The 23072-nt window shown below is 34.6% G+C and overlaps 1 protein-coding gene across 5 annotated transcripts in view; it reads left to right on the top strand.

Moving 5' to 3' along the window:
• APPL1 (adaptor protein, phosphotyrosine interacting with PH domain and leucine zipper 1) overlaps positions 1 to 23072 on the top strand; it is a 43271-nt gene that overhangs the window by 5847 nt on the left and 14352 nt on the right. For 2 of the 5 annotated variants that reach the window (XM_038566106.1, XM_038566105.1), the window contains exons 2-16: positions 303 to 401; positions 2115 to 2174; positions 3131 to 3202; positions 6005 to 6092; positions 7509 to 7550; positions 8132 to 8190; positions 11021 to 11167; positions 12010 to 12092; positions 12839 to 12997; positions 13690 to 13878; positions 15852 to 15894; positions 17604 to 17660; positions 20359 to 20450; positions 20822 to 21004; positions 22773 to 22825. In XM_038566106.1, the coding sequence (XP_038422034.1) occupies positions 303 to 401; positions 2115 to 2174; positions 3131 to 3202; positions 6005 to 6092; positions 7509 to 7550; positions 8132 to 8190; positions 11021 to 11167; positions 12010 to 12092; positions 12839 to 12997; positions 13690 to 13878; positions 15852 to 15894; positions 17604 to 17660; positions 20359 to 20450; positions 20822 to 21004; positions 22773 to 22825 (1426 nt within the window). Of the gene's footprint in view, positions 1 to 302; positions 402 to 2114; positions 2175 to 3130; positions 3203 to 4032; positions 4090 to 4963; positions 5109 to 6004; positions 6093 to 7508; positions 7551 to 8131; positions 8191 to 11020; positions 11168 to 12009; positions 12093 to 12838; positions 12998 to 13689; positions 13879 to 15851; positions 15895 to 17603; positions 17661 to 20358; positions 20451 to 20821; positions 21005 to 22772; positions 22826 to 23072 lie in introns of those variants that run through there. The other 3 variants (XM_038566107.1, XM_038566108.1, XM_038566109.1) reach the window with 3 other exon arrangements.

Raw genomic sequence — 23072 nt, 5'->3', positions numbered from 1 at the left:
AGTGTCATGGGATGGAGCATACTTAAGATTCTCTCTCCCTCTCCCCCTCCCCACCCCACCGCCAAATTAAAATAAAAATAAACTTCGTGAGATGTAGTTGGAAAATCCCTCCATTTTAGTGAAGTGAAATTGAGAACAAAGAACCCCAACATCTTGGCATTACTATCAAAAGAGAGAAAATAGATTAAAACTCAGAATTATTAGAGCTCCAGTATCCTAGGATTTTTCCTTTCTTTAGAAAGTAATTTTCTATTTGATTTATATAATGGTTAATGTAAACCTATTGCTTTTATTTTATACAGACAAGGTCTTTACTGGGTGTATTTGAAGAAGATGCTACAGCTATTTCCAACTATATGAACCAGTTGTATCAAGCTATGCGTCGGATTTATGATGCACAGGTAAAAACCTAAAGGCTGACTGCTTTTTAAAAATGACTCCTTAAGCCCATGAGGACAATATAGCTAGCGTCTGCCTTGTTTACTGGTGCCTACCCTATCCTGGGCTCATAGTAATAAATATTTGTTGAGTGGATGAATGAACTTTTAAGTAGTTTGTGATAGCTCACATTCCAATTGCTAGAGTGTAGTTTGTAGCTCTACAAAAAAAATGAAGATTGAAGCATCTTCCCCTTTCCACCCAAACACAGGAAAAGCTTTCTTACTCAAGCTCACTGATTGTGATTTTTGCCTAAGATTTGATGGAAAACCCCATATTGTCACCAGTGTTTTCCCTACTTGTGCTTTTAATCTTACGGAACACTGCCCCTTTTTTGAATAAAGAATTTGAAAGTCGTTTATGTTTAGTGAGAAGATAATAAAAATTAGATGTAACTCTGGGTACTAGGAGATGGATTTAAGAAGGAGATGACTAGACTTTTTTGTTGAGTAGGCTTAAGATTTGAGGCTATGTTTATATGACTTAATTATAAGCCTTAACAGCAACTTGGGTTCTGTGATAAGCTTTCTTTGGGATTAATTAAGTATACAGGTTTGTTTTTTTTTTTTTCCCCTCCTCATTTTATCTCCTTTCTGGACTCATTTTCATTATGTACTAAAAGTTGAGGGGTACCTGGGTGGCAAAGTCAGTTTAAGTGTCCAACTCTTGATTTTTTGGCTCAGGTTATCATCTCAGGGTCATGATGAGATCAAGCTCCTGCATCTGGCTCTGCACTCAGCTTGGAGTCTGCTTGGGATTCATTCTCTCTGCTGCTCCCCCATCCATGTGTGTTCAATGTGTATTCTCTCTCTAAATAAATACAATCTTTTTAAAATGAATTTTTTAAAGTGGCTGTGATTTTAATTTTTTTTTCCTTGTGATTGGTCTCTCAAGATTTGATTTCTGACCACAGAGATTACTATGTAAAAGAAATGTTATATTTGTCACTAATATAATAATATAATAATATAATATACTAATATATATTTTTTTCATCACTGAAAAATTCAAAAAGTATTTTCTTCATATGGCTATGTTGCTGTATTTTATGATTGGGCTAACCATATTTTGGTTGTATGTTATTCCTTTTTTTTTAAGATTTTATTTATTTATTCATGAGAGACACAGAGAGAGAGACAGAGACAGAGACACGGGTAGAGGGAGAAGCAGGCTCCATGCAGGGAGCCCGACAAAGGTCTTGATCCTGGGTCTCCAGGATCACACCCTGGGCCGAAGGCAGGCGCTAAACCACTGAGCCACCCGGGCTGCCTTGGTTGTATGCTATTCAATGCATTGGTCTAGAGTTAGCATCTAGAGGGAGGAATAATTTGTCATTTTTTTATTTTTTTTTAATTTGTCATTAATGTAGAATCTCTTAAGATTTTGCTAAGATTATGTACAGTTTACTTTTAGCTTTAAAGCTTTAATGATATTTGATGCTGAATTTTTATTAACTAAGAAAAAAGTGTACACCTAGAACACTGCTGAATTCCTTGATGGTATCTATTTCATGGTTTGAGTTTCCCTTTAAAGTGCTTTAATCGTAGTTCCCTATCCAGTGATTTAATGAGGGGTTTAGAGAACATGTTGTATAGTATTTATGTTATCTTCAACTAAAACTGTTTCTTACTCAGTAATACTGTGTCAATTTGAATGCTGATTTTTTTTCCCTACAGAATGAATTAAGTGCAGCAACACATCTGACTTCAAAACTTTTAAAAGAATATGAAAAACAGGTATCACTTATGAAAATTTTAAAAGCATAATTTAAAATATGCAGTGATACAGTATCTGTATAGATAGAATTTCTCATCAAGCATCCTAAGCTTTTTTGAATTTGTAGAAAGTAATTTTGATATGCTATTGAAATTCCATTGTAGCTAATTTTATTTATTTTTATTTTTTATTTTTTTGCTAATTTTATTACTTAATCTTCAGTAGAAGTTTTTTCATTGGCTTCTTTTTTACAAATGAAGAAACTGAGGCTTACTCAAAATTATACAGATGGTAATTGGAGGAATTAAAGTTAAACATCAGGGCAGCCCGGGTGGCTCAGCGGTTTAGCACAGCCTTCAGCCCAGGGTGTGGTCCTGGAGACCCGGGTTTGAGTCCCATGTCAGGCTCCCTGCATGGAATGGAGCCTGCTTCTCCTTCTGCCTGTGTCTGTGCTCCCCCCGCCCCCCGTCTCTGTTTCTCCTGAATAAATAAATAAAATCTTTAAAAAAAAAAAAAGTTAAACATCAAATCTTTATTATTTTATTTATTTATTTATTTATTTATTTTTATTTTTTATTTATTTTTTTAACATCAAATCTTTAAACTTCTACTATGGTGTGCATCCCTATATACGATATTAATTAGTTGCTTAGCAAACATTATAATGTTTATTAATTATGCAAACTATACTCTTATTAAATGACATTTTTAGAGCTTATTCAAAATTTTGGAAGTTATTTGAAGTTTCACTTGACCCTTGAACAACACAGATTTGTACTACATGGGTCCACTTATGAATATTTTTTGAATATTCATGCAATTTTTCTAACTCCTGTGTGGTTTGAGGATCAGCTATTTTTATTTATTTTTATTTATTTATTTTTTTTTAGGATCAGCTATTTTTAAAAATGTAAATTATAACATCAGTTACAAAAGACATACAGCACCTTTACGTCCTCTCTTTCTCATTTTTCAGCGGTTTCCATTGGGGGGTGATGATGAAGTTATGAGCTCTACTTTACAGCAGTTTTCAAAAGTTATAGATGAGGTAAGTGCTTATTTTGCTTGAGTAAATGGTCTTATAATTAATTATTCAAGTTGTTTAGCTTTTATTGGGAACTTGTATTATAATTACATGAGCAAATCTCTATAATATAAGATTACTGTTTAAAGGAGGATCTTCCATATTAGTGTCTGTCTCATATCTTAGTGACTGTCTCATAAAAATAGTATTTTGTCAATTAAAACAAATTTTTGGGAGGGATAAGCATAGACATGTATTCTTTCTCCTCCCAGTTTATGACATACTCAACCTTTCACTGTTTTATTTGATGTAGGCAGGGAGAGAAGAATTAAACTATGAGATATAGCTAAGTTCCAGGTCTTTTTTTAATGCTTTGCTATGATGACTAGTTAGAGAAACTAAGGGCTGATATTGGCTGTCTAGGATGGAAGGATTAATAAACTGAATGATAAAATGTTGCTAGGAGGAAGAAGGGTGGTAAGAGCTGTTTGGGGAGTCTATAACTATTCTTAGCTGGTGCGATGAAAGCTCTTTTTACAGGAACCATTAGATAGTTCTGTCTTGTCTCCTAACTGAAAATAATTTTTTGAAATATTCTAATAACTTTATTGTTGCGAAATATTGTCACAGTAGACCAATATAAAGAAGTATTTCTAAGAGATGGAATATTTTTATTGCGGTACAATACACATAACATAAAATGTACCCTTGGTTACATTTAAACACTCACAGTATTGTGTGATCATCACCACTGATGTTCCAGAACATTTTCATCATCATCCCAAAGGGAACCTTGTGCCCATTAAGCAATCACTCCCAACTTCACCTCCCTTCAGCTCCTGGCAACCACAAATCTACTTTCTATTTGTATGGATTTGCATGTTTTGGATATTTCATATAAATGGACTTATGTAATTTGTGGATTTTTGTATCCGTCTTTTTTTACTGAGCATAATGTTTTCAAGGTTTATCTGTGTTGTAGCATGAATCAGTTTCATTCCTTATTTGGGTGAATAAAATTCCATTGTATGAATATACCACCTTTCATTTATCCATTCATAGTTGAGGGATATTTGAGTTGTTTTCTACCTTTTGGCTCGTAGTGCTACAGTGAGCATTTGTGTACAAGGTTTTTTTTTTTTTTTTGAACACCAATTTTCAGTTCTTTTGGGTATATAATCAGTGGGATTGCTGGGTCACATGGTAATTTTATGTTTAGTTTTTTGAGGAACTGCCAGACTGTTTTCCACAGCTTCTATATACTTTTACATTCCCAGCAGTAATGTAGGGTTCTAGTTTCTCCACAGTCTCCCCAACACTTTAACTGTTTTTTCATTTATATTTTTATTATAACCATCTAAGGAGGTATGAAGTGGTAGCTCATTGCAGTTTTTGTGCATTTTCCTGATGACTAATGATGTTGAGTGCCTTTTTCTATCCTTATTGGCCATTTATATATCTTTGAAGAAATGTCTGTGATAGTCTCCCCTGTGCTCCCATGCATTGACCTCCCCACCAAGTGGTTGCCTGAAACCATGGAGAGTATGGAACCCTATATATATATTCTGTGTTTTCCTATATATACATACATGTGATAAAGATTAATTTATAAATTAGGCACAGTAAAACTAATAGAATGAGAGAAAAAATAGAATTGTAACATTATACCGTAATAAAAGTTCTGTGAATGTGATGTCTCTCTCTCTCTCTCAAAATGTCATATTGTGCTGTACTTACCCTTCTTGTGATGATGTGAGATGATAAAAGGCCTTCATGATGAGATGAAGTGAGGGGAATGATGGAGGCACTGTGATGTAGTGTCAGGCTCCTGTTGGACTTCTGACACTCTGTCAGAAGGAGGATCATCTGCCTCAAGACTGTGTCTGACCTTGGGTAACTGAAACTCCAGAAGGCAGCACTGTGCTAAGGGGTGAGGGGGAGTACTTGATTCAGACCTTTGCCCATTTTTTAAAATTGGGTGGTTTATGTTTCATTACTGAGTTTAAGACTTATTTATTTTAAAGACTATTTATTTATTTATTTATTTGAGAGACAGAGTGCACAAGCAGGGTGGGGAGGGGCAGAGGGAGAGGGAGAAGCAGACTCCTCACTGAGCAGGAAGCCCAGTGTGGGGATCAGTCCTAGGACCTTGGGATCATGACCGGAGCCTAAGACAGACATTTAACCAACTGAGCTACCCAAGCACCCAGGACTTCTTTATTCTCAATCCAAGTTCTTTATCAGATATGTGATTAGCAAATATTTTCTCCCTTTCTGCAGGTTGTGTTTTTACTTTCTTGATTCATTCTTTGCACAAAGTTTTTAATTTTGATGAAATCCAATTTGTATTTTCTTTTGTTGTTTGTGCTTTTGGTGTCATATGTAAGAAACCATTGCCAAATCCTAGGTTATCCTATGTTTTTTCCTAAGAATTTTATTTATTTATTATTTTTATTTTGTTTAAAGATTTTATTTATCTATTCATCATAGACATGCAGAGAGAGGCAGAGACATAGGCAGAGGGAGAAGCAGGCTCCCTGCAGGGTGCCTGACTCGAGACTTGATCCCAGGATCTCAGTCCTAGGACCCTGGGATCACGACCTGAGCCAAAGGCAGATGCTCAACCACAGAGCTATACAGGCACCTCTTTCTTAAATAGATTTCTTTTTACTATGTAATATTTTGTAGTATATCACATAATTTTGAGTGTTTGCTTATGTAAAATGTATCAACATCTGTTTATTACATTTTGTTTAATTTTCATAACACTGGCTAAATGTTTCTGTATAGTTATTTATTCACCCTTTTTGGTCTTCCTTTTACTAGCTTAGCTCTTGTCATGCAGTACTTTCAACGCAGCTTGCTGATGCCATGATGTTCCCCATTACCCAATTTAAAGAAAGAGATCTGAAAGGTAATGAAGTCAAGTTTATGTTTACTTTCATTAGCTGTCAGATCAATAATGTAAAGTGCATGTTACTGTATACCCTAACCATTTCTGAATACAGCTTGTACCACTTTAATGTGTCACTGGATATTTATAGGAGCTTCTGCTAGATGTTAAACTAGATATAGAATACTGATATGAATACAGTGTCACTTCTCTCGAGAAAGCCTAGAGAAGGAGATAGGTAAAATAGATAATTAGGATATTCTATCTCTTATAATTAGGGAATGAACTAGGTAATGTGGGGCCTCAGAGGAGGGTGTCAGAAAGGTATCACCAAGGATGTGACATGAGCATTGAACAAAGAAGAGGCATTTGCCAGGAGAAGAAAGTCATTGTTCTATTAGAGGGACTAGAAAGCACAAAGGTATGGGTTATAGAAATATATGTCTTATTTTGTGGTTGACGAAAAACAGTGTGGCTTGATGTGTTGGGGTGTGACAGGAGACAAATCTAGAAAAAAATCATGCTGAAGATGTTGGACTTGAATTTATAAGCAAAGAGAAGCCAGTGGAGGCCCTTAAAAAGTAGACCTAATTCCTTTGTTTTTGGAAGATGGAATAGAGTGGATTTGATATCCAGGAAAACAGATTAGGCAGTTGTGAGAGCCCAATGAGTTATGACCAAAGCCTGACCTTTGACAGTGGCATAGGGGGTGTGCTTATGGGCTGCAGTGGCAGGAGGTAGGGGTACTGGCACATCTGGCAGCCCATGACTTAGTAGTTTGTGGTGGATTTTTTTCCCCATTTAGGATTATTAGGTGATAAAATTAGAGTTTTATAGAATTGGCTCTGCTTTCTCATAATTTACAATCTTAGTCATAAAGACTTGTAGAGTATGTAGATAGAATAAAAACATTGAATTAATGTGTCAGTGGATGGTAAAGTATTTAAATCATGCATGGAATAAAGACAAATGTAGTTTAGAGACAGAGTTAATATTTATGGTAATACTTAATAATGGTCATTTCTAAGTTTAAGAAACAAGTTCTCTTCTCAGTCTGAATGTCATATCTTGTTAATTATTCTTTGTTTCTCAGATTCATCATTTGAACTCATTAAAGTCAATATCAAAAATGAATTAATAAGCTGGATGCTGGTACTAAGAATATTTGCATGTCTTAGAATTTGCAATGATTTTAAAATTTTTTTGTCATATAGAACTAATTTATGGCAAGTAGATTTGGTGATGTAACTGTTGCTAAGGATAGTGAATGTTCCACAGACTACCTGAAATACAGAATAACCTTCTCACTTTGGATGTTCAAGTATGAAATATTTGGAATTTGAATTATAGCTTATAAATGGCAGTTATTGTTTTCTAAACAAAATTTTAGATATTTCATAAATATGCTAAATTGAAACTATTCCTAAACTTTTCCAGAAATACTGACATTAAAGGAAGTGTTTCAGATTGCTAGTAATGGTAAGTTCTGAATACTTTACAGTTATTTCTCACAGTGGTGCATTTCTTTATCAGTACAAATCTGTGGCCATATTCTATGTAATAATTGAAAAAAAAAGGAACCTAATTAAAAATGAGTGAACGTTATGTAAATCAGTGCTGTTATTTAAGGTGCACTCTTTGGGCTACAAGAAAAATTTAAAAGGAAACTAAAATCTCGTGGTTTGCTGTCTTAATAATACATTAGAAGTTGATACAATATTTTCCCTTCCTTGTTTTCCTATATATTCAAAAATTTTCTTTAATGAGCATTTGCTACTTTTGTACTAAAAAATACTTTAAAAAACTTTTAGCAGAGTAGAGTCTCCTTAGAATTATTATTATTTTTTTTACCAATTTAATAAGTAGAAAGATCCTTCGTGGGAAATTTGACTCTGGGAACATTTGGAGTAAAATGTATGGTAAAGAATTCTTATTTTATTTTGAGAATTCTTGCTTTAGCATTTATTTGTTGGAATATGTACCTGTGAAGACTATTTAAAGCATTTATAAGTTGTGCAAAGTACTGTTGTATTGTTGTTAATAGTTATTTTTTTTTCCAGACCATGATGCTGCAATTAACAGATATAGCCGGTTATCAAAAAAAAGAGAAAATGACAAGGTGTGATACATACTTACTCCTTCAGTATCAAAATTAATTGTTTCATTAGATTTTTTTCACTAGTTTTTTCCTGTTTAAAAATAGCAGCCTGCAGTTACTTTGTATGTTTTGTTACATTGCCTTTAGTTTATTCTTTCCTTCTAGTTGTTTCAAAGCCTTTCTGATAATTATCAATTAATAATTCTCTTTGAATAAAATATTTTTCTGCTGACAAAATTTGATAAGTAGACAGAACTATTCCAAAAATATAACTGATGCCCATTGTATAACATTGCTTCCTTTTGCTTTGTGTTTTGATAACATTGCATGTGTTCTGTTTTTGACTGTATGTATTCAGAAGTGTCTTTTGAGATAAAGTGGTTAGAAAGTTGAATTGTTGCATACATAATTGAATGAAATTCTGTTATGAGGACCTCCTCATTTACAGGGAATATATATATATATATATATATATATCATCCCGATGTATTTCACTGTATTTCAGGAGAAATGCATTTGAGCAAAGAACAAAGAACAAAATATTAACAAGTTCATCTAGATGCTCCTTAAAGGTCATTTCTTTCTCAGTGCCTAATCCAAGGCTTGATAACAAGACCTCCATTAGGTGTTTGCGAGTGAGATAGTCTCTGCTGGTGTCTGCGGCCTTGGCTGCAGCTGCTGGTAGGGACACAGTGATCACTTGTGGGAATCCACAACTGGGTACAATTTACTATGCAACACCTACTGTGACATAGTAAAGGGAAAGTTTCTCACAGAGTTCAGTACAGAGAGCTTTCCATTTCTAATTTCACTGATACTTAGTGGTGCGAATATTGATAAAATATGTACATTTTGAGATCTACATTACTTTGTTACTTGCCTTATAGAAGTTGTTAAAGGGTCTAGGAATAAATTTGTTGTTTTTGTTATTTCAGGTAGTTTAAAAAAACATTTTTTTAAAGATTTAATTTATTTATTTATTCATGAGAAACACAGAGATGCAGAGACATAGACAGAAGGAGAAGCAGGCTCCTTGTAGGAAGCCTGATGTGGGACTCAATCCCAGGACCCCAGGATCACACCTTGAGCCAAAGGCAGACGCTCACCCATTGAGTCACTCAGGTGCCCCTAAAAAACATTCTTTTACCAACTTTGTTTTATTTGAAAAAATTTTGAGCATCTGCTATATGTCATGTACCAGGGGCAATAGTGTGAATAGGCTCCACTCCCACCTTCAGTGATTGAACCATACATACTTATCGAAGGCTTCCTGTGTGAAGGTATGCAGCTGGACTAGATGCCAGAGTAAATGATGAAGAGAACACATGTATAAATACTAAGTACAATAATAAAAGTCTTAACAAAATGCTAGGAAAGAACAGCCGTTAACACTGGGGAATTGGGAAAGGCTGTACTTTTTAGGAGATGCTGTTTGCATTAAAAAATGAGTGAGGGTCACTGGCATGGGATTGGGGCGAAGGCATTCCTAGAAGAAAAATAGCCTTTGCAGAAGCACATGGCAGAGTCCAGAGAATGCAGAGCTTAAGAGCACTGGTTCTGGAGTCAGACTGCTTGAGGACAAAGATTTGCCACGTATTTGCCTGAGGTCACACTCCAGTTATTTAATTTCAAGCCTTTATTTCTCTATCAAAAAAACCTCAGTAGTTGTAATGATGAAATGGGGGTAATACATGCAGGGTACCTGGCTTGTAGCACGTTATCCTTAAATTCTAGCAATAATTATTATGATAATGGTGTGTGTCTGGAGCATAGGATGTATTAGGGGCCAGATTACTATATTATGACTTTAAAACTTGAGTTAGAGTGGACAGCCTGCTTAAAGGAATTCTATTTAAAGGATTATAAGTAGGTAACACCATACAGTTGTGTTACAGGATAAAAATACTAATGGAATGTGAAGGGGCAGGACTAAAGGTACCAGAATAGTTTGTAAAGACATTAGGAGAACCTCAGCCAAGGTAGTTGTTAAAAGGGCGGAGGAAGGAAAACTTTTGGAAGATATTTTTTAAGTAGAATTGACAAGATTTATAGGTAGGAGGAATCCAAAAGAAGTCTTATGATTCTTGAATGATGGGGTAGGTTTTGGAATACTAAGAGAGCTAAGAAACAGAGGAACAGGCTTTGTGGGGAAGATACTATATTCAGTTTTGTCCATGTCCAGCACATTTACACACACGTGTTCACATGCACACACACACACACATATAAAGACCCCAGGTGGAAATGTGCTTCTTCTGACACTTAGGAGAGTGAAGGGCAAGAGATGAAAATTTGGGACTCCTTGGTGTATTGGAATATTCTTAGTACTTGATTTGGTATTCTAAGGAGAGCAAAAAGAGGGAATGGCCTGATGTATATTACATAATAAGTGCTCAGTTAATATTTGTCTGAATACAAGAACTTAAAGAGCACGCATATTTTAATTGTGAGTAAAGGAAAACAAGTACAACAGAGGAGGTGTAGCAAGGAGAGAACTGGAAGAGACTATGCTGTGAACTGACCAAGATCAAAGACTAATGACTGAGCTAATAGCAAACCACTGTCTGCCTTTCCTCTGTGTGGTAGACTCCACCACACTAGTTTAGTTATTGTATCATTCTTAGCCATGTACAGAGTTCTGCTTTAAATGTGCATTTGAAGATGGAGTGGTTGGTAGTAAGACAGTAAAATTAGCCATAATACAGGATTTCTACTATCTCACAAAATAAAGATGAACAGTTGCTGGTGATTATATCTTTTTCCTTGGGTAGGCTCTTCCCTATAGCCACTACTAAAGGTAATTAAAGATAATTACACAGTTAAATACATATTTTAATGTTTTTACTCAAAGGTAAAGTATGAAGTAACAGAAGATGTCTACACTTCCAGAAAAAAACAACACCAGACCATGATGCATTATTTTTGTGCATTAAACACTCTTCAATACAAAAAGAAAATAGCATTGTTAGAACCTCTACTTGGGTACATGCAAGCTCAGGTAAATACTGACTGTACTGCATTTTGGATTATAACTGCCCTAAAAACTTCATATTAAGTTTGATATTTATGTTAAGTATTACAAATTAAGGTCAAAATATTCTATTTGGATCTGTGTTTTTTAAAGTAATTTAAAATGTCATTAGAAGTTAGAATGGTTTTCCTCACAAATGAAGATCTCACATTTTTTAGGGTAAATGAAACCACCTACCTTGTATTTAGGCCTTGTCCATCACAGGTAGGGGATAGGGAAAAGAAAGCTAAATGAATTCTGGAGTTACTCCTATTGTTGGAACGTCCATTCACTATTGCTTCAAAATAAGTTTGAAAAAGAATGGGCAAGTTTGTCTCATGTTCCTGAGTTAAAAGTAATAGATGAACTCCAAAGTATCCCAGGAGGTTTGCATCAGGAAGGAGGCTAGAAAAGTAAATTTTGGTAATATGAGATGGCATGCCCCTAAAAATTTTATTTTTTAAAGAAATTTGAATATTCCTTCAAATATGAGTGCTTATTTTTCCTCAATATAAAACTTATTTATCTTTGTAGTAAACAAATGTTTATCTGTATAACTTATTTAAAATGTTTTAAAATTTTCCAATTTTACAAATTGCTCATCATATGCGTGTATTACTACATAAAAAGATGTATAGTGAAACTGAAGTCTAGTTTCTACAGTGGCTCTAAAGCCCAGTAGAAGTCATTGAAAACTAGTACACAAATGGGAATACTCCTTTGTTTTTTACCTTGCCATGTATCTTGGAGATTATTTATGTGATTCACTGTTTTTTGTATGTGTGTGTTTTTGTTGTTCATCCTCTTACTCATATACTCTCTTGCCCCAGATAAGTTTCTTTAAGATGGGTTCTGAAAATCTTAATGAACAGCTGGAAGAATTCTTGACCAATATTGGAACAAGTGTACAGAAGTGAGTATTTTTTCTTCCTTAAAATTGAAAATGAAGTTATGAGAATAAGTTAATGCCTAAATGCCACAATCTAAAAATATTTAGCATTTAATTTCCTGAGGGGCTATTTTCCCTGCCATGAGAGTGTGTCTCACATGGCTCATGGATACTACTTGGTTTTTTTACCATCTCTTCCACAGAATCTGAACTCTGAATTTCATAACTCTGTCATGTCTGATGGTATTTTATTGATTCTAAACTAGGTTTTGTGTTTGAATATATGACACAAAATAGTAATTATGTATAAGTTAATTTATCTTCACAATTAGCTGAAGCATGGGGGATGAATGGGAATTACTAAATAAATCTTGCTTTCCAAGCCATGAAAGAAAGCTTAGTGAGAGCAAGCAGTTCTAATCAGGTTCAAAGTTGGGAGCAGTGATGTGGTCAATCTGAGATATGCAGGTATATTAAAATGATTGTTGTTTTAAAGGCACAGGATAGAGCAGTTTGAAAATTACTCCAAAGTTAGGCATTTGATGTGGCTTCATTAATTTTTTAATTTAGTGTTGTTTAATAGTAATAAAATGTAAAACTGTTTCATAATGTGTTCATGTTACTTTCATGTGTTCATGTTACTTTAACCACCCACACCCCCTCTACTCTCTTTAAGAAAATATATACAAAGCAAATGTTACAGATGAACATAATTGGTAAGGAGTTCTTCATCAGTTGTGGTTGGGTAGTAAATATATTTTCTGTGTTAGTGTTCGCAGGGAAATGGACAGTGATGTAGAGACCATGCAGCAGACAATAGAAGATTTGGAAGTAGCCAGTGACCCCTTATATGTGCCTGACCCAGATCCCACAAAATTTCCTGTTAATCGAAACTTAACCCGGAAGGCTGGATACCTTAATGCTAGGAAGTAAGAAAACTATAGTTATTTTCATATATTGTAATATCTTCTAAGGTATTATCAAGTGAATATAATATATAATTGATATTATCTAAATTATTTTGATTTTATGAAAGGCTGAATCTTTTTAATTAGAAGTATTAGCATGTTTGTCAGCTTTTTGACAGATGGGGTATGTGAATAATTTTTGGAAGTAGAATTCTGTTTACTTATTGAATAATTTAGAATTATATTAAAAGTGGAACCAATCTGAGTTTAAGTAAATTGAGCATTACATGAATTAAATATTTTTATCATACTCTAAAATCTATGTAATATATATGTATTACATAAATACATGTAATTATACTATCAGGTCAACTTTTAGTTTTTACATAAACGTAGGATAAAGCAAGTTAACCCTAGGAGTAAAATGAATTCTATTCTTTTGAACTTATTCTCTTGAAAGTTGAACTATAATTTATGGAACGTCATTGTAACAATTACAACTTGATAACTTCCAGCCTTTTTTGGAAACACATGGACACACAAAAATGGGTTGGCATACATGAATTTATTTTAGATACTGAAAAACTGATATTTTTATTTTCTAGGCACCTTGGTGCCTTTTTGCAGCTGGTTCTTTGTTTTATCTTGTGTCTGGCTTATGATGAGATTTCAGGTGTATTGTTACTAAGAGCAAATGTACTTTCTTCATTTAGTAAAACAGGTTTGGTGTCATCTACCTGGGACAGACAATTTTACTTCACGCAGGGTGGAAACTTAATGAGTCAGGCACGTGGGGATGTAGCAGGCGGCCTGGCCATGGACATTGACAACTGTTCAGTAATGGCTGTGGACTGTGAAGACAGGCGGTACTGTTTTCAGATCACTTCCTTTGATGGAAAAAAGTTAGTATTTTGTCATATTTTAAACTACTGAAATGCATAATAATTCCTCGTCATTCAGACATTTTATAGCTATTTTAGGCTTATTATGTATTTAGATAATTTTCTTTTTGATTGCATAGGAATGAGTTTTCCTTTCTGATTTGGTTAAATGATGCCTTACTATTTTGAGGTTGTCAAAATAAGGTCATATGGTAAGAACCTGTGATTCCGTGTTAGGGTACTGTTCACTGAAAATTCTGCATTGTATGGGGGACGGCAGCACAAAGTAGTGGAAACAGCCCTAACCTTGGGGTCAGAAAATTTAAATTCAGGATCTACTACTTACTGTGTGTCTTAGACAAATTACATAACCTCTGTTTTTTCACATGTGAAATGGGGATGGGAAGGTCATAACCCCTACTTTGTGAATTATTATACAGAATAGAAATCTAACAGATGTAATGTGCCTAACGTGTAGTAAGTGCAAACATTAGTGAATGTTATTTTTAAATGTTAAATATTTCTGATGAAATTAATGATTAGTCCATTAATGTGAAATTAATGATTAGTCCATTAATGTTTATATGCCATTTTTAAAACTTCTGTTACCTTTGCATCTTATGAGAATCCAGAGTAGCCTTTAGAACAAATTTTTGGACGACAGAAAAATATAAAAAAGCATTGAATATTGAAAGAAAGCTATAATCTCACTAGCTAGAAACAACAGTTAACTTTTTGGTTTGTTGCCTTACAGTTTTTAACTATTCTTTAAAATTTAAATATATTTAAATATTCTTTAAAATATGCTATAAATATTAAAATTCTGACAATTTTTATTTTATTATTGTTTTTAATAATAAAGTTATTTTTTATTGGTGTTCAATTTGCCAACATACAGAATAACACCCAGTGCTCACCCCGTCAAGTGCCCCCCTCAGTGCCCGCCACCCAGTCACCCCCATGTCCCGCCCTCCTCCCCTTCCACCACCCTTAGTTCGTTTCCCAGAGTTAGGAGTCTTCCATGTTCCTGACAGTTTTTTAAAGATGAGGAGATACTGTATACGTACTTTGGATCTACAGCTACTTATTAAAAACATTTCACAATGGCTATATTAATCCATCTAAGGATATACACCATAATCTAAAATTTTTCCTGATGATAGATGTTGAAGTTATCTGTAGTTTTTTTTTCTTACTTAAAATACTATTTTTGATTTTGCTTACTGTTCAGAAGCAGCTTCTGAGTTCTTAGTAATTTTTCCTTTGTATTTATGTATGTTAAGATGTATGGTTCACTGTCTTTTATCAAATAGTTGTTTAATTTCATATTCCTCCTTTAAATATGTAATGAATGTCAGTGACTCTGTCATTTATAATGCTGGATGTTGGGAGTCCCTGTGTTCATCAAAATTACCAAATTGTTAATATGTTACTCCAGGAACTTTTTTTTTTTTTCAGTTTATTGCTAATAATGCTTAACATGATTTCCCATTTCACATTCTTAGTGTGATTCAGAATTAGTAATTTTTTTCTTTAACTCTTAAGATAGTAACAGCTATAGAAAAGCTAAGTATCTCAGTATTAGTAATTAATATATTGAAAATGTTTTACTGTATTATGGAGAAATAATAAGTACAATTAGTGTTTTCTGTGAGCATTGCTGATTTACATTTGAGACATATGATAAGTGTCAGAAAGTTGAAATGCATGGTCTTATTTGCAGTATACCTTTGTTATAGGCTGTCTTCTGAAAACCAGCACCTGTTTCTTTTTTGGTACATCTTGGCATGGATAGCCAGAGTCAAGAGTTGTTAAAATCTGAGTCCAGATGCCCCAGGTGGTCTCCTTTTCCTAACTTAAGATATTGATTGGTTGTGTGTTTTGAGTTTTTTTAGTTTTGATACCGATTGGTTTTATATGTACCTTTAAAGATAAAAAATTTTCTTATTTTTTTATTTAAGTTGAGGGTCAGACTTCTTTCTTATTTTTTTCAGGTCTTCAATTTTACAAGCAGAAAGTAAAAAAGACCATGAGGAGGTAAAATTTTATCTAGTTAATTTCCTCAGCAACATCTTAAGATATTTCAGCAACTAAATAACTAAATATTAAGATAGAAATTTGGAAAATCCTAGTTAATTAAAAACATTTTTTTTTCATAAAACTCTATTGTCCTCAAGCAGCCTTTTTAAGTTTCACACAGACTTTTATAGCTAGACCTGTAAGAGGAGGCTTTAGAGATCATTGCTGTCTGTCTTTTTAAAGGCTCAACTTCAGAAATGACCTTGTGACTACTGCTTTCTGGCAAGCTGCTAGTATCATGAGGTGACAGTTTAATTTATTCCCTTCTCTCACCAACTCTGAGACCGTATTTGCACCGTAAGAACATAGTGGCAGCAGATGTAGCATGGCAGGAAGCAAGTAAAGCTTAAAACCTTGGAGAAATGAAAGACAGAAAAACAAAAATTTGGGAGTGTCTATTCTTCCTCACAAGTCTTTTATTTTTGGCTCCATTTTTACTTCTAGTACACCAAATATGGAAGGTAAGTTACCACCGAACTGACGCTTCAAAAACTGTCATGAAAAGCATTTTTGAATGAAAATATATTATAATTGATTTTGAATCACTTCATCTGGTATTATAACTATGTTGGTAAAAGATGATGTTAGAAATTACAGAGAGATCTATTTTTATTTACTCCTGGAAGAGAGTGGATACTACAACTTGCTTTTGGTTTGTGAAGAACACAGACAAATATTTACTCTCTGCTGGGTTTACCAAAACAGATTATTAGTTTAATGAGGCTCATCATGAACTGGAGTCCTCAAGAGTGAAGTAGATGTGGAACAGAGAGCATTTTTTATGTTAATTAGTTATAAACCTGAAAGAAGGGAAGTATGTAAAATGCATTCATTAGGAATATATTTAGCTCTTAACTTTTTTGCGTTGGTGTTAATCATGAATCTGAGTCCTGACTATCACTACTAATTTGGTGGGGATTAAGAGGGGAAATTATATAAAAGATAAATATAGACTGTTAATATTATAATTTAACATTATTGCTATATTTTTATTTGCTTGTATGAAGTTAATTTGAGCTTTTTTTTTTTTTTAAGATTTTATTTGAAAGAGCACACATGGAGGGAGGGGCAGAGGAAGAGGGGAACACAGACTCCCCACTGAACAGGGAGCCCGATACAGGGCTTGATCCCAGGACACTGGGATCATGACCTGAGCTGAAGGCAGATGCTTAACCAACTGAGCCACCCAGGTGCCCCTTGGGCTTTAAAAATAGTAAAGCTATTCACTTTTCTGTTACACTTTTAAATATTAAGCATATATATGCTTATGTGTATATAGGAAAGTATTTTTCTTATAAGAATGATTGTGTTACTTCTTTTTTTAGAGTTATGGGGTTTTTTGTTTTAGAGCACTAGCACGAGTCAGGAGGTTAGGGCAGAGTGAGAGAGGCAGAGGGAGAAAAAGAATCCCAAGCAGGTTCCACTTTTTTTTTTTTTTTTGATGACAGGTTCCACATTTGATGTTGGGTTCGATCTCACAACCCTGAGATCATGACCTAAAGTGGTATCAGGAGTCAGATGCTTAACTGAATGAGCCACCTGGGTTCCCCAATTATGTAGTACTACTAATGAAACTTCTATTCAGTGAAATATTGAACATTCTCTTTTAGAACAGAAGCACTATAGGAAAAGTATTAATCATATTTTTCTATTTTTTTCTCTTGCAGTGGATCTGTACAATAAACAACATATCCAAACAAATATATTTAAGTGAAAACCCAGAGGTAACACTTTTATTTTATGGTATCCAGACCTGGCAAAATTGAATGATTATTAATGTATTCTTAATGTCGTAATTCCTCAAGTCCTGTAATCTTTTTTTTTTTTTTTTTAAGATTTTATTTATTTATCATTGAGAGACACAGAGAGAGAGAGAGGCAGAGACACAGGCAGAGGGAGGAGCAGACTCCATGCAGGATGCCTGACAGGGGACTCAATCCCTGGTCTCCAGGATCACACCCTGGGCTGAAGGCAGGCGCTAAACCGCTGAGCCACTTTGGCTGCCCAAGTCCTGTAATCTTTTAATTTGCCTTGAATGAGTAGCTTTAATGTATCCATGTATGAGCATCTGGTCTTCCTAGAAAGATAAATTATTTCAAAAGTAACTGAAATTGGTCAGCTAACGAATTTTTACTGGGCATCAATGCTGTGGATTTAGCTTTGGATTGAGCACCATGGAGGATACCGAAGAAAAGGAAACTATGGTTTGCCTTCCAGGACCCTGAGTGTTTGGGAATACAAAACTAAAACTTTAACATTTTGTATAAAACTAAATAATTGAAAGTATGTGGTAATGACTAAAAGTTTAAAATTTGAGGATGTTAAGATCAGTGTGGACTTTAATTTTAGAGAAAATTGTGGAGGTGATAGAATCCTGAGCTGGCTAAGATTTGTCCATGTTTGAGGAAAAGAGAAGGAATTACAGATATGAGAATAAAAACAAAAGCATAAAGGCAGAAATGGTGTATTTATGAAACCAGTAGTATAACTGGAGTTGAAGGTTCTTGTTAGAGAATACCAGAAAGCTGAAGTGTTCAGACAGGTCACCTGGGGATCTTGTTGAAATGCAGATTCTGTGTAGGGTAAGGTGGCCTGAACTCTCAGTTTTGCCAGTTATGCTTTGAGTAGCAAGGGTATCAAACCAGATGAATTTAGCTGTGTAGGTGAATCCAAATATACACCCAGAACCCAGGGGTACAGAAATCTCTGGAAGGAATCTAGTGGGTCCACACTGCAGTGTGTTTGGGAATCAAGACTTGGTTTATTGGGGCAGGAACTGAGTATCCTCTACCAGTATTGGTGGGCCCATCTGTGCAGTAAACCCAGCCGCCTCCCAGGGCTGTGCGGGGCTGATGATTTCAGTTGAGGCAGAGCAGGGCTGATTTCTCTAGGAAGCCCTCACCCTCTATAAGTCTTAAAACTGTTGTTGGTATAAAGGAGTGTCTGGGAGCATGTAGGAGCCCATTATCCTACTTCAGGCATGAACGGAAGGTCTGAACAGGGCAGTAACCAAGAGAAAAGAAATAATGCATTGTAGAAATAGGAAAAAAGAAATTGACTGGGCTAGTTAATAACTGACCAATATAAACGATGAAAGAGACAAATTAAAGATGACTTTCAGGTTGTAATCTCAAGTGAATGGAAGAACAATTTGAAAGAATTCTATTTTTATCATTATGGCTTTGAGGTGCCAGCCAAGGCACATAGGATTTAGATGCCTAGGAACAAGTTTTGAACCAAAGAGACAATATCTCATGACCTCCAAAATATTATTAACTTCTCTTAGTTTTATAATAACGATTTGAATGTAATCTAAGAAAATTAGTGCTAATTGTAGAGAAGAATTTTGCTTGCAGTAATTTGATTTCTTGCTAGGTTGGGTTTTCCTTTCTGTTATGTTACTTGGGAGAACTAAAAAATAAAATGCAAAAAGAATAAAAATAAAATGCAAATTGGATGACCTGTTAATACCTAGGGAATAACATGGTGAATACACTGTATTTGAATAATTCAGGATTATGGTATTTACCCACAAATTATCAGAACTCTAAATTTTAAGTAGTATTTTCCAGATTATCCAGAATTACTTTATCTGTACTTCATGAGAGAAGAAATTCTGATCAATTTGTGGCATTGTCTTAATATATTTTTGCTAACTAAAACACAGAAATACAAAAATGTTATGTGATTTTTTTCTAATGTAAATGCGATTTTATGTAGCCAGTGTTTGATATAAAACAATTAAGTTTAAAAATATTTCTTATAGGAAGCTTTTCTTTCAGATTTTGGTCATGATAACTTCATCAATAAATACATAGGTTTCTTTTTTTTTTTTTTAGATTTATTTATTCATGAGAGACACAGAGAGAGAGGCAGAGACATAGGCAGAGGGAGAAGCAGGTTTCCTGCAGGGAGCCTGATGCAGGACTTGATCCTGGGATTCCAGGATCACACCCTGAGCTGAAGGGAGATGCTCAAACACTGAGCCACCTATGTGTCCCTACGTAGGTGTTTCTGACCATAAATATATTCTGGAAGATCATGAAAACTTCAGCAGTATAGTTATAAAATGTTTTACTATTTTGATATTTTGTGGCTATTTCCTACTTCTGAATTTCTTTATTTAGCAAATGTATTGAGTATTAATATACTAGGCGCTGTATTCAATGCTAACAATACAAACCTTAATCCAAAAAGTCTGGTACTTAAATATTTAAAGATCTAGGTCTGTAAGAAGTAAGAGGAAACATAAATTATAATGTTACGAAGTTAATTATGTATCTTAATATTAAGATAGAATGTGGAACTACTTTAGTAACTCCAGTTTTCATTTTAAGTGTAACTCGAACATTCTGACAATAGAGTTATATTCAAATTTTTGGTTTCCTTGCTTTACTAATTCTTGTCCTTTTTAAAAAACAGGAAATTGCTGCACGAGTAAATCAGTCAGCTTTGGAAGCGGTCACTCCCTCTCCATCTTTCCAGCAGAGGCACGAGAGTTTGCGGCCAGCAGCGTGAGTTACCAGACTTTGGGTTATTTAAAATTATATGGGCTATTGAAAGTGTTAGCAGACACTTTGATTTCAGCAGTGCTACTTATATTAGTATGAAATAATTCCCCCAAAACATAGAAAGTGTATTTTTAAGTTGGTAAATCTACTAGCAAGAGTGCTAAATAAATGATTCCAAATTGCCCTAGTGCTTTATCTCTAGATTAAGATCATTTATGATTTTGAATTTAGTCATTGGAAAGAAAAGTTTTGTTATTGAAATTCCTGCTCCTCTCATTGACTTATAAAATTGTATTTTCTTTTCTCATTGTTTGTATTCAGTTTCAAACAGAGAAAACTAAAGGCAATGCCTTCTCGTTTTCTTCTTTGCTTAGACAATCTCGGCCACCAACAGCTCGAACCAGCAGCTCAGGATCCTTAGGATCTGAGTCCACAAACTTGGCTGCCCTTTCTCTAGATTCTCTCGTTGCTCCAGACACTCCAATACAATTTGACATCATTTCTCCCGTGTGTGAAGATCAGCCTGGCCAGGCAAAAGCCTTTGGCCAGGGCGGCAGGTGGGTGATGGCATCACAGGGATACTGTTCTGTGGTCTGTAAGGCTTGTGATTCCATTTTTGCAGTTGAGAGTCATCTCTCATATATGTATATCAATTATGTTGTACTTCTTTTAATTACTTGATTTTGATAGTTGGGAAGGAATCATGCAGGTTTTTCTCTTTGTTTTCTGTCTAAATAAGTGAAGATAAGTTAATTTTAAAAATAGTTCATTTTGAATTGCTTATCAGATCTACTTCTGGTATTTGCTCTTAAAATTGTAGAAGAAAGTTGACAGTCCTATCTATAGATCATGACAATATTTAGAAATTCTTGAGAGTAATACATGTGCTATAGGTTTGCAAGAAAAATATCATCTTGGGGGATGCCTGGGTGGCTTAGCGGTTGAGCATCTCCCTTTGGCTCAGAGCGTGATCCTGGAGTCCTAGGATCGAGTCCCACATTGGGCTTCCTGTGTGGGGCCTGCTTCTCCCTCTGCCTGTGTGTCTCTGCCTCTCTGTCTCTAAATGAATAATTAAATAAAATCTTTAAAAAAAGAAAAATATCATCTTGCGTCAGAATAAGAAATCTCCAGGAAGTTACTAAAACATTATCATGCTACAAATTATTAATAAAATCATCTTTTGGTTATATAATGAGAAGTGTGAAAGCTGTTTAAAATTTTTCTTTGGCTCTGGGATGAAGGAAATGTCACTCAAGGCAAATAATTTATTTAAGTAGGTTGGACACCTAATAAATTGAGACTAATTTGGATAATACATGGCTATGAAGAAGAAAAACAATTTGTACTTGATCACAGAAATATACTCAGCATTTGATATAATAGGGCACCTATGAATTACAGAGATCAGTTTCATGTTTCATCTTAATGCCAACATTATTTTAAAACCATTTAGCTCTTTGTTTCCTTACAAAACCTATTTTGAGTTATACTTTTATTCCTTCATTGTGGGTGTGTCAAGAGCCACTCATAATGAGGAAGGAGGTAGCTCCCATCACTAATTAGCTTTTCTTCTTGCATTCTGTTAAGTATGCCTTGAGAAACGGGTTTAAAAGTAGAAAATGTTCAAATTAGCATAATTAACTTACAGTATGTATTTAGAGGACTTAAAAAGATTTTTACAATTTCAGGAAATCCCTGGCGTTTTTCTCAAGATTGAAGTTAAATCAGCTCTTCTCTGTCCCCCTTTATTTAAATTTAAGGATTTTCACAACATGGTTTGTAGGATGTTGGGGTGTGTATGTGTATATATGTACGTATGTATACACATCAGTTCATCCATCTCTTCTAGAATGCAGCAGCTTTGAGTTCAGCCTGCTAAGTGTGAAGGCAGGGGATTTCGTTAGAGTAAAGTGGGCATCAGTAGTGTTCTTTAACAGGATGGGGCATTTCAGAACTTTTAACTTTTTTATTTAAAAAAAAATTTTTTGGAAGATTTTATTTATTTGTTCATGAGACAGAGAGAGAGAGAGAGAGAGAGAGAGAGGCAGGCAGAGACAGAGATACAGCCAGAGGGAGAAGCAGGCTCCATGCAGGGAGCCCGTTGTGGGACTCGATCCTGGGACTCCAGGATCACGCCCTGGGCCGAAGACAGGTGCTGAACCGCTGAGCCACCCAGGTGTCTCGATCAGAGCTTTTTTTAAAAAAGAAGATATGTTCAAGTTTTTGTGACTCCTAGTTTTTAGCTCTACTTTTAATGATTGGGATTTCTTCCATAGGCTTATGGTAACTGACCATTGGTTCATAATTTTTTAAAAAACTTTTCAGGCGCACAAATCCATTTGGAGAATCTGGAGGAGGTACAAAATCTGAAACTGAAGGTAAAACAGATGTGTGGTATTCTTCTATCTTAAAATTCTCAGTGGTAAACTGTGAAGAATTTGTTGTTTATATTTATTCTGATTATGCGGTTTTAATGGTAACTTCACGGTTTTCTTTTTGCTCATAATACTCAAACCAACAGAACTTAATCAGGCTTAAGGATTTCATTAAAATTATAGAGTATTATACTTTTGACCTCACAGTCAGATTCTCAATGCAGAAGATATCCTTTAAGCTTTTCTTAGC

Source organism: Canis lupus, chromosome 20 (assembly GCF_011100685.1).
Source record: "Canis lupus familiaris isolate Mischka breed German Shepherd chromosome 20, alternate assembly UU_Cfam_GSD_1.0, whole genome shotgun sequence".
NCBI lineage: Eukaryota > Metazoa > Chordata > Mammalia > Carnivora > Canidae > Canis > Canis lupus.
This window is presented reverse-complemented; position numbering and strand designations above follow the sequence as displayed.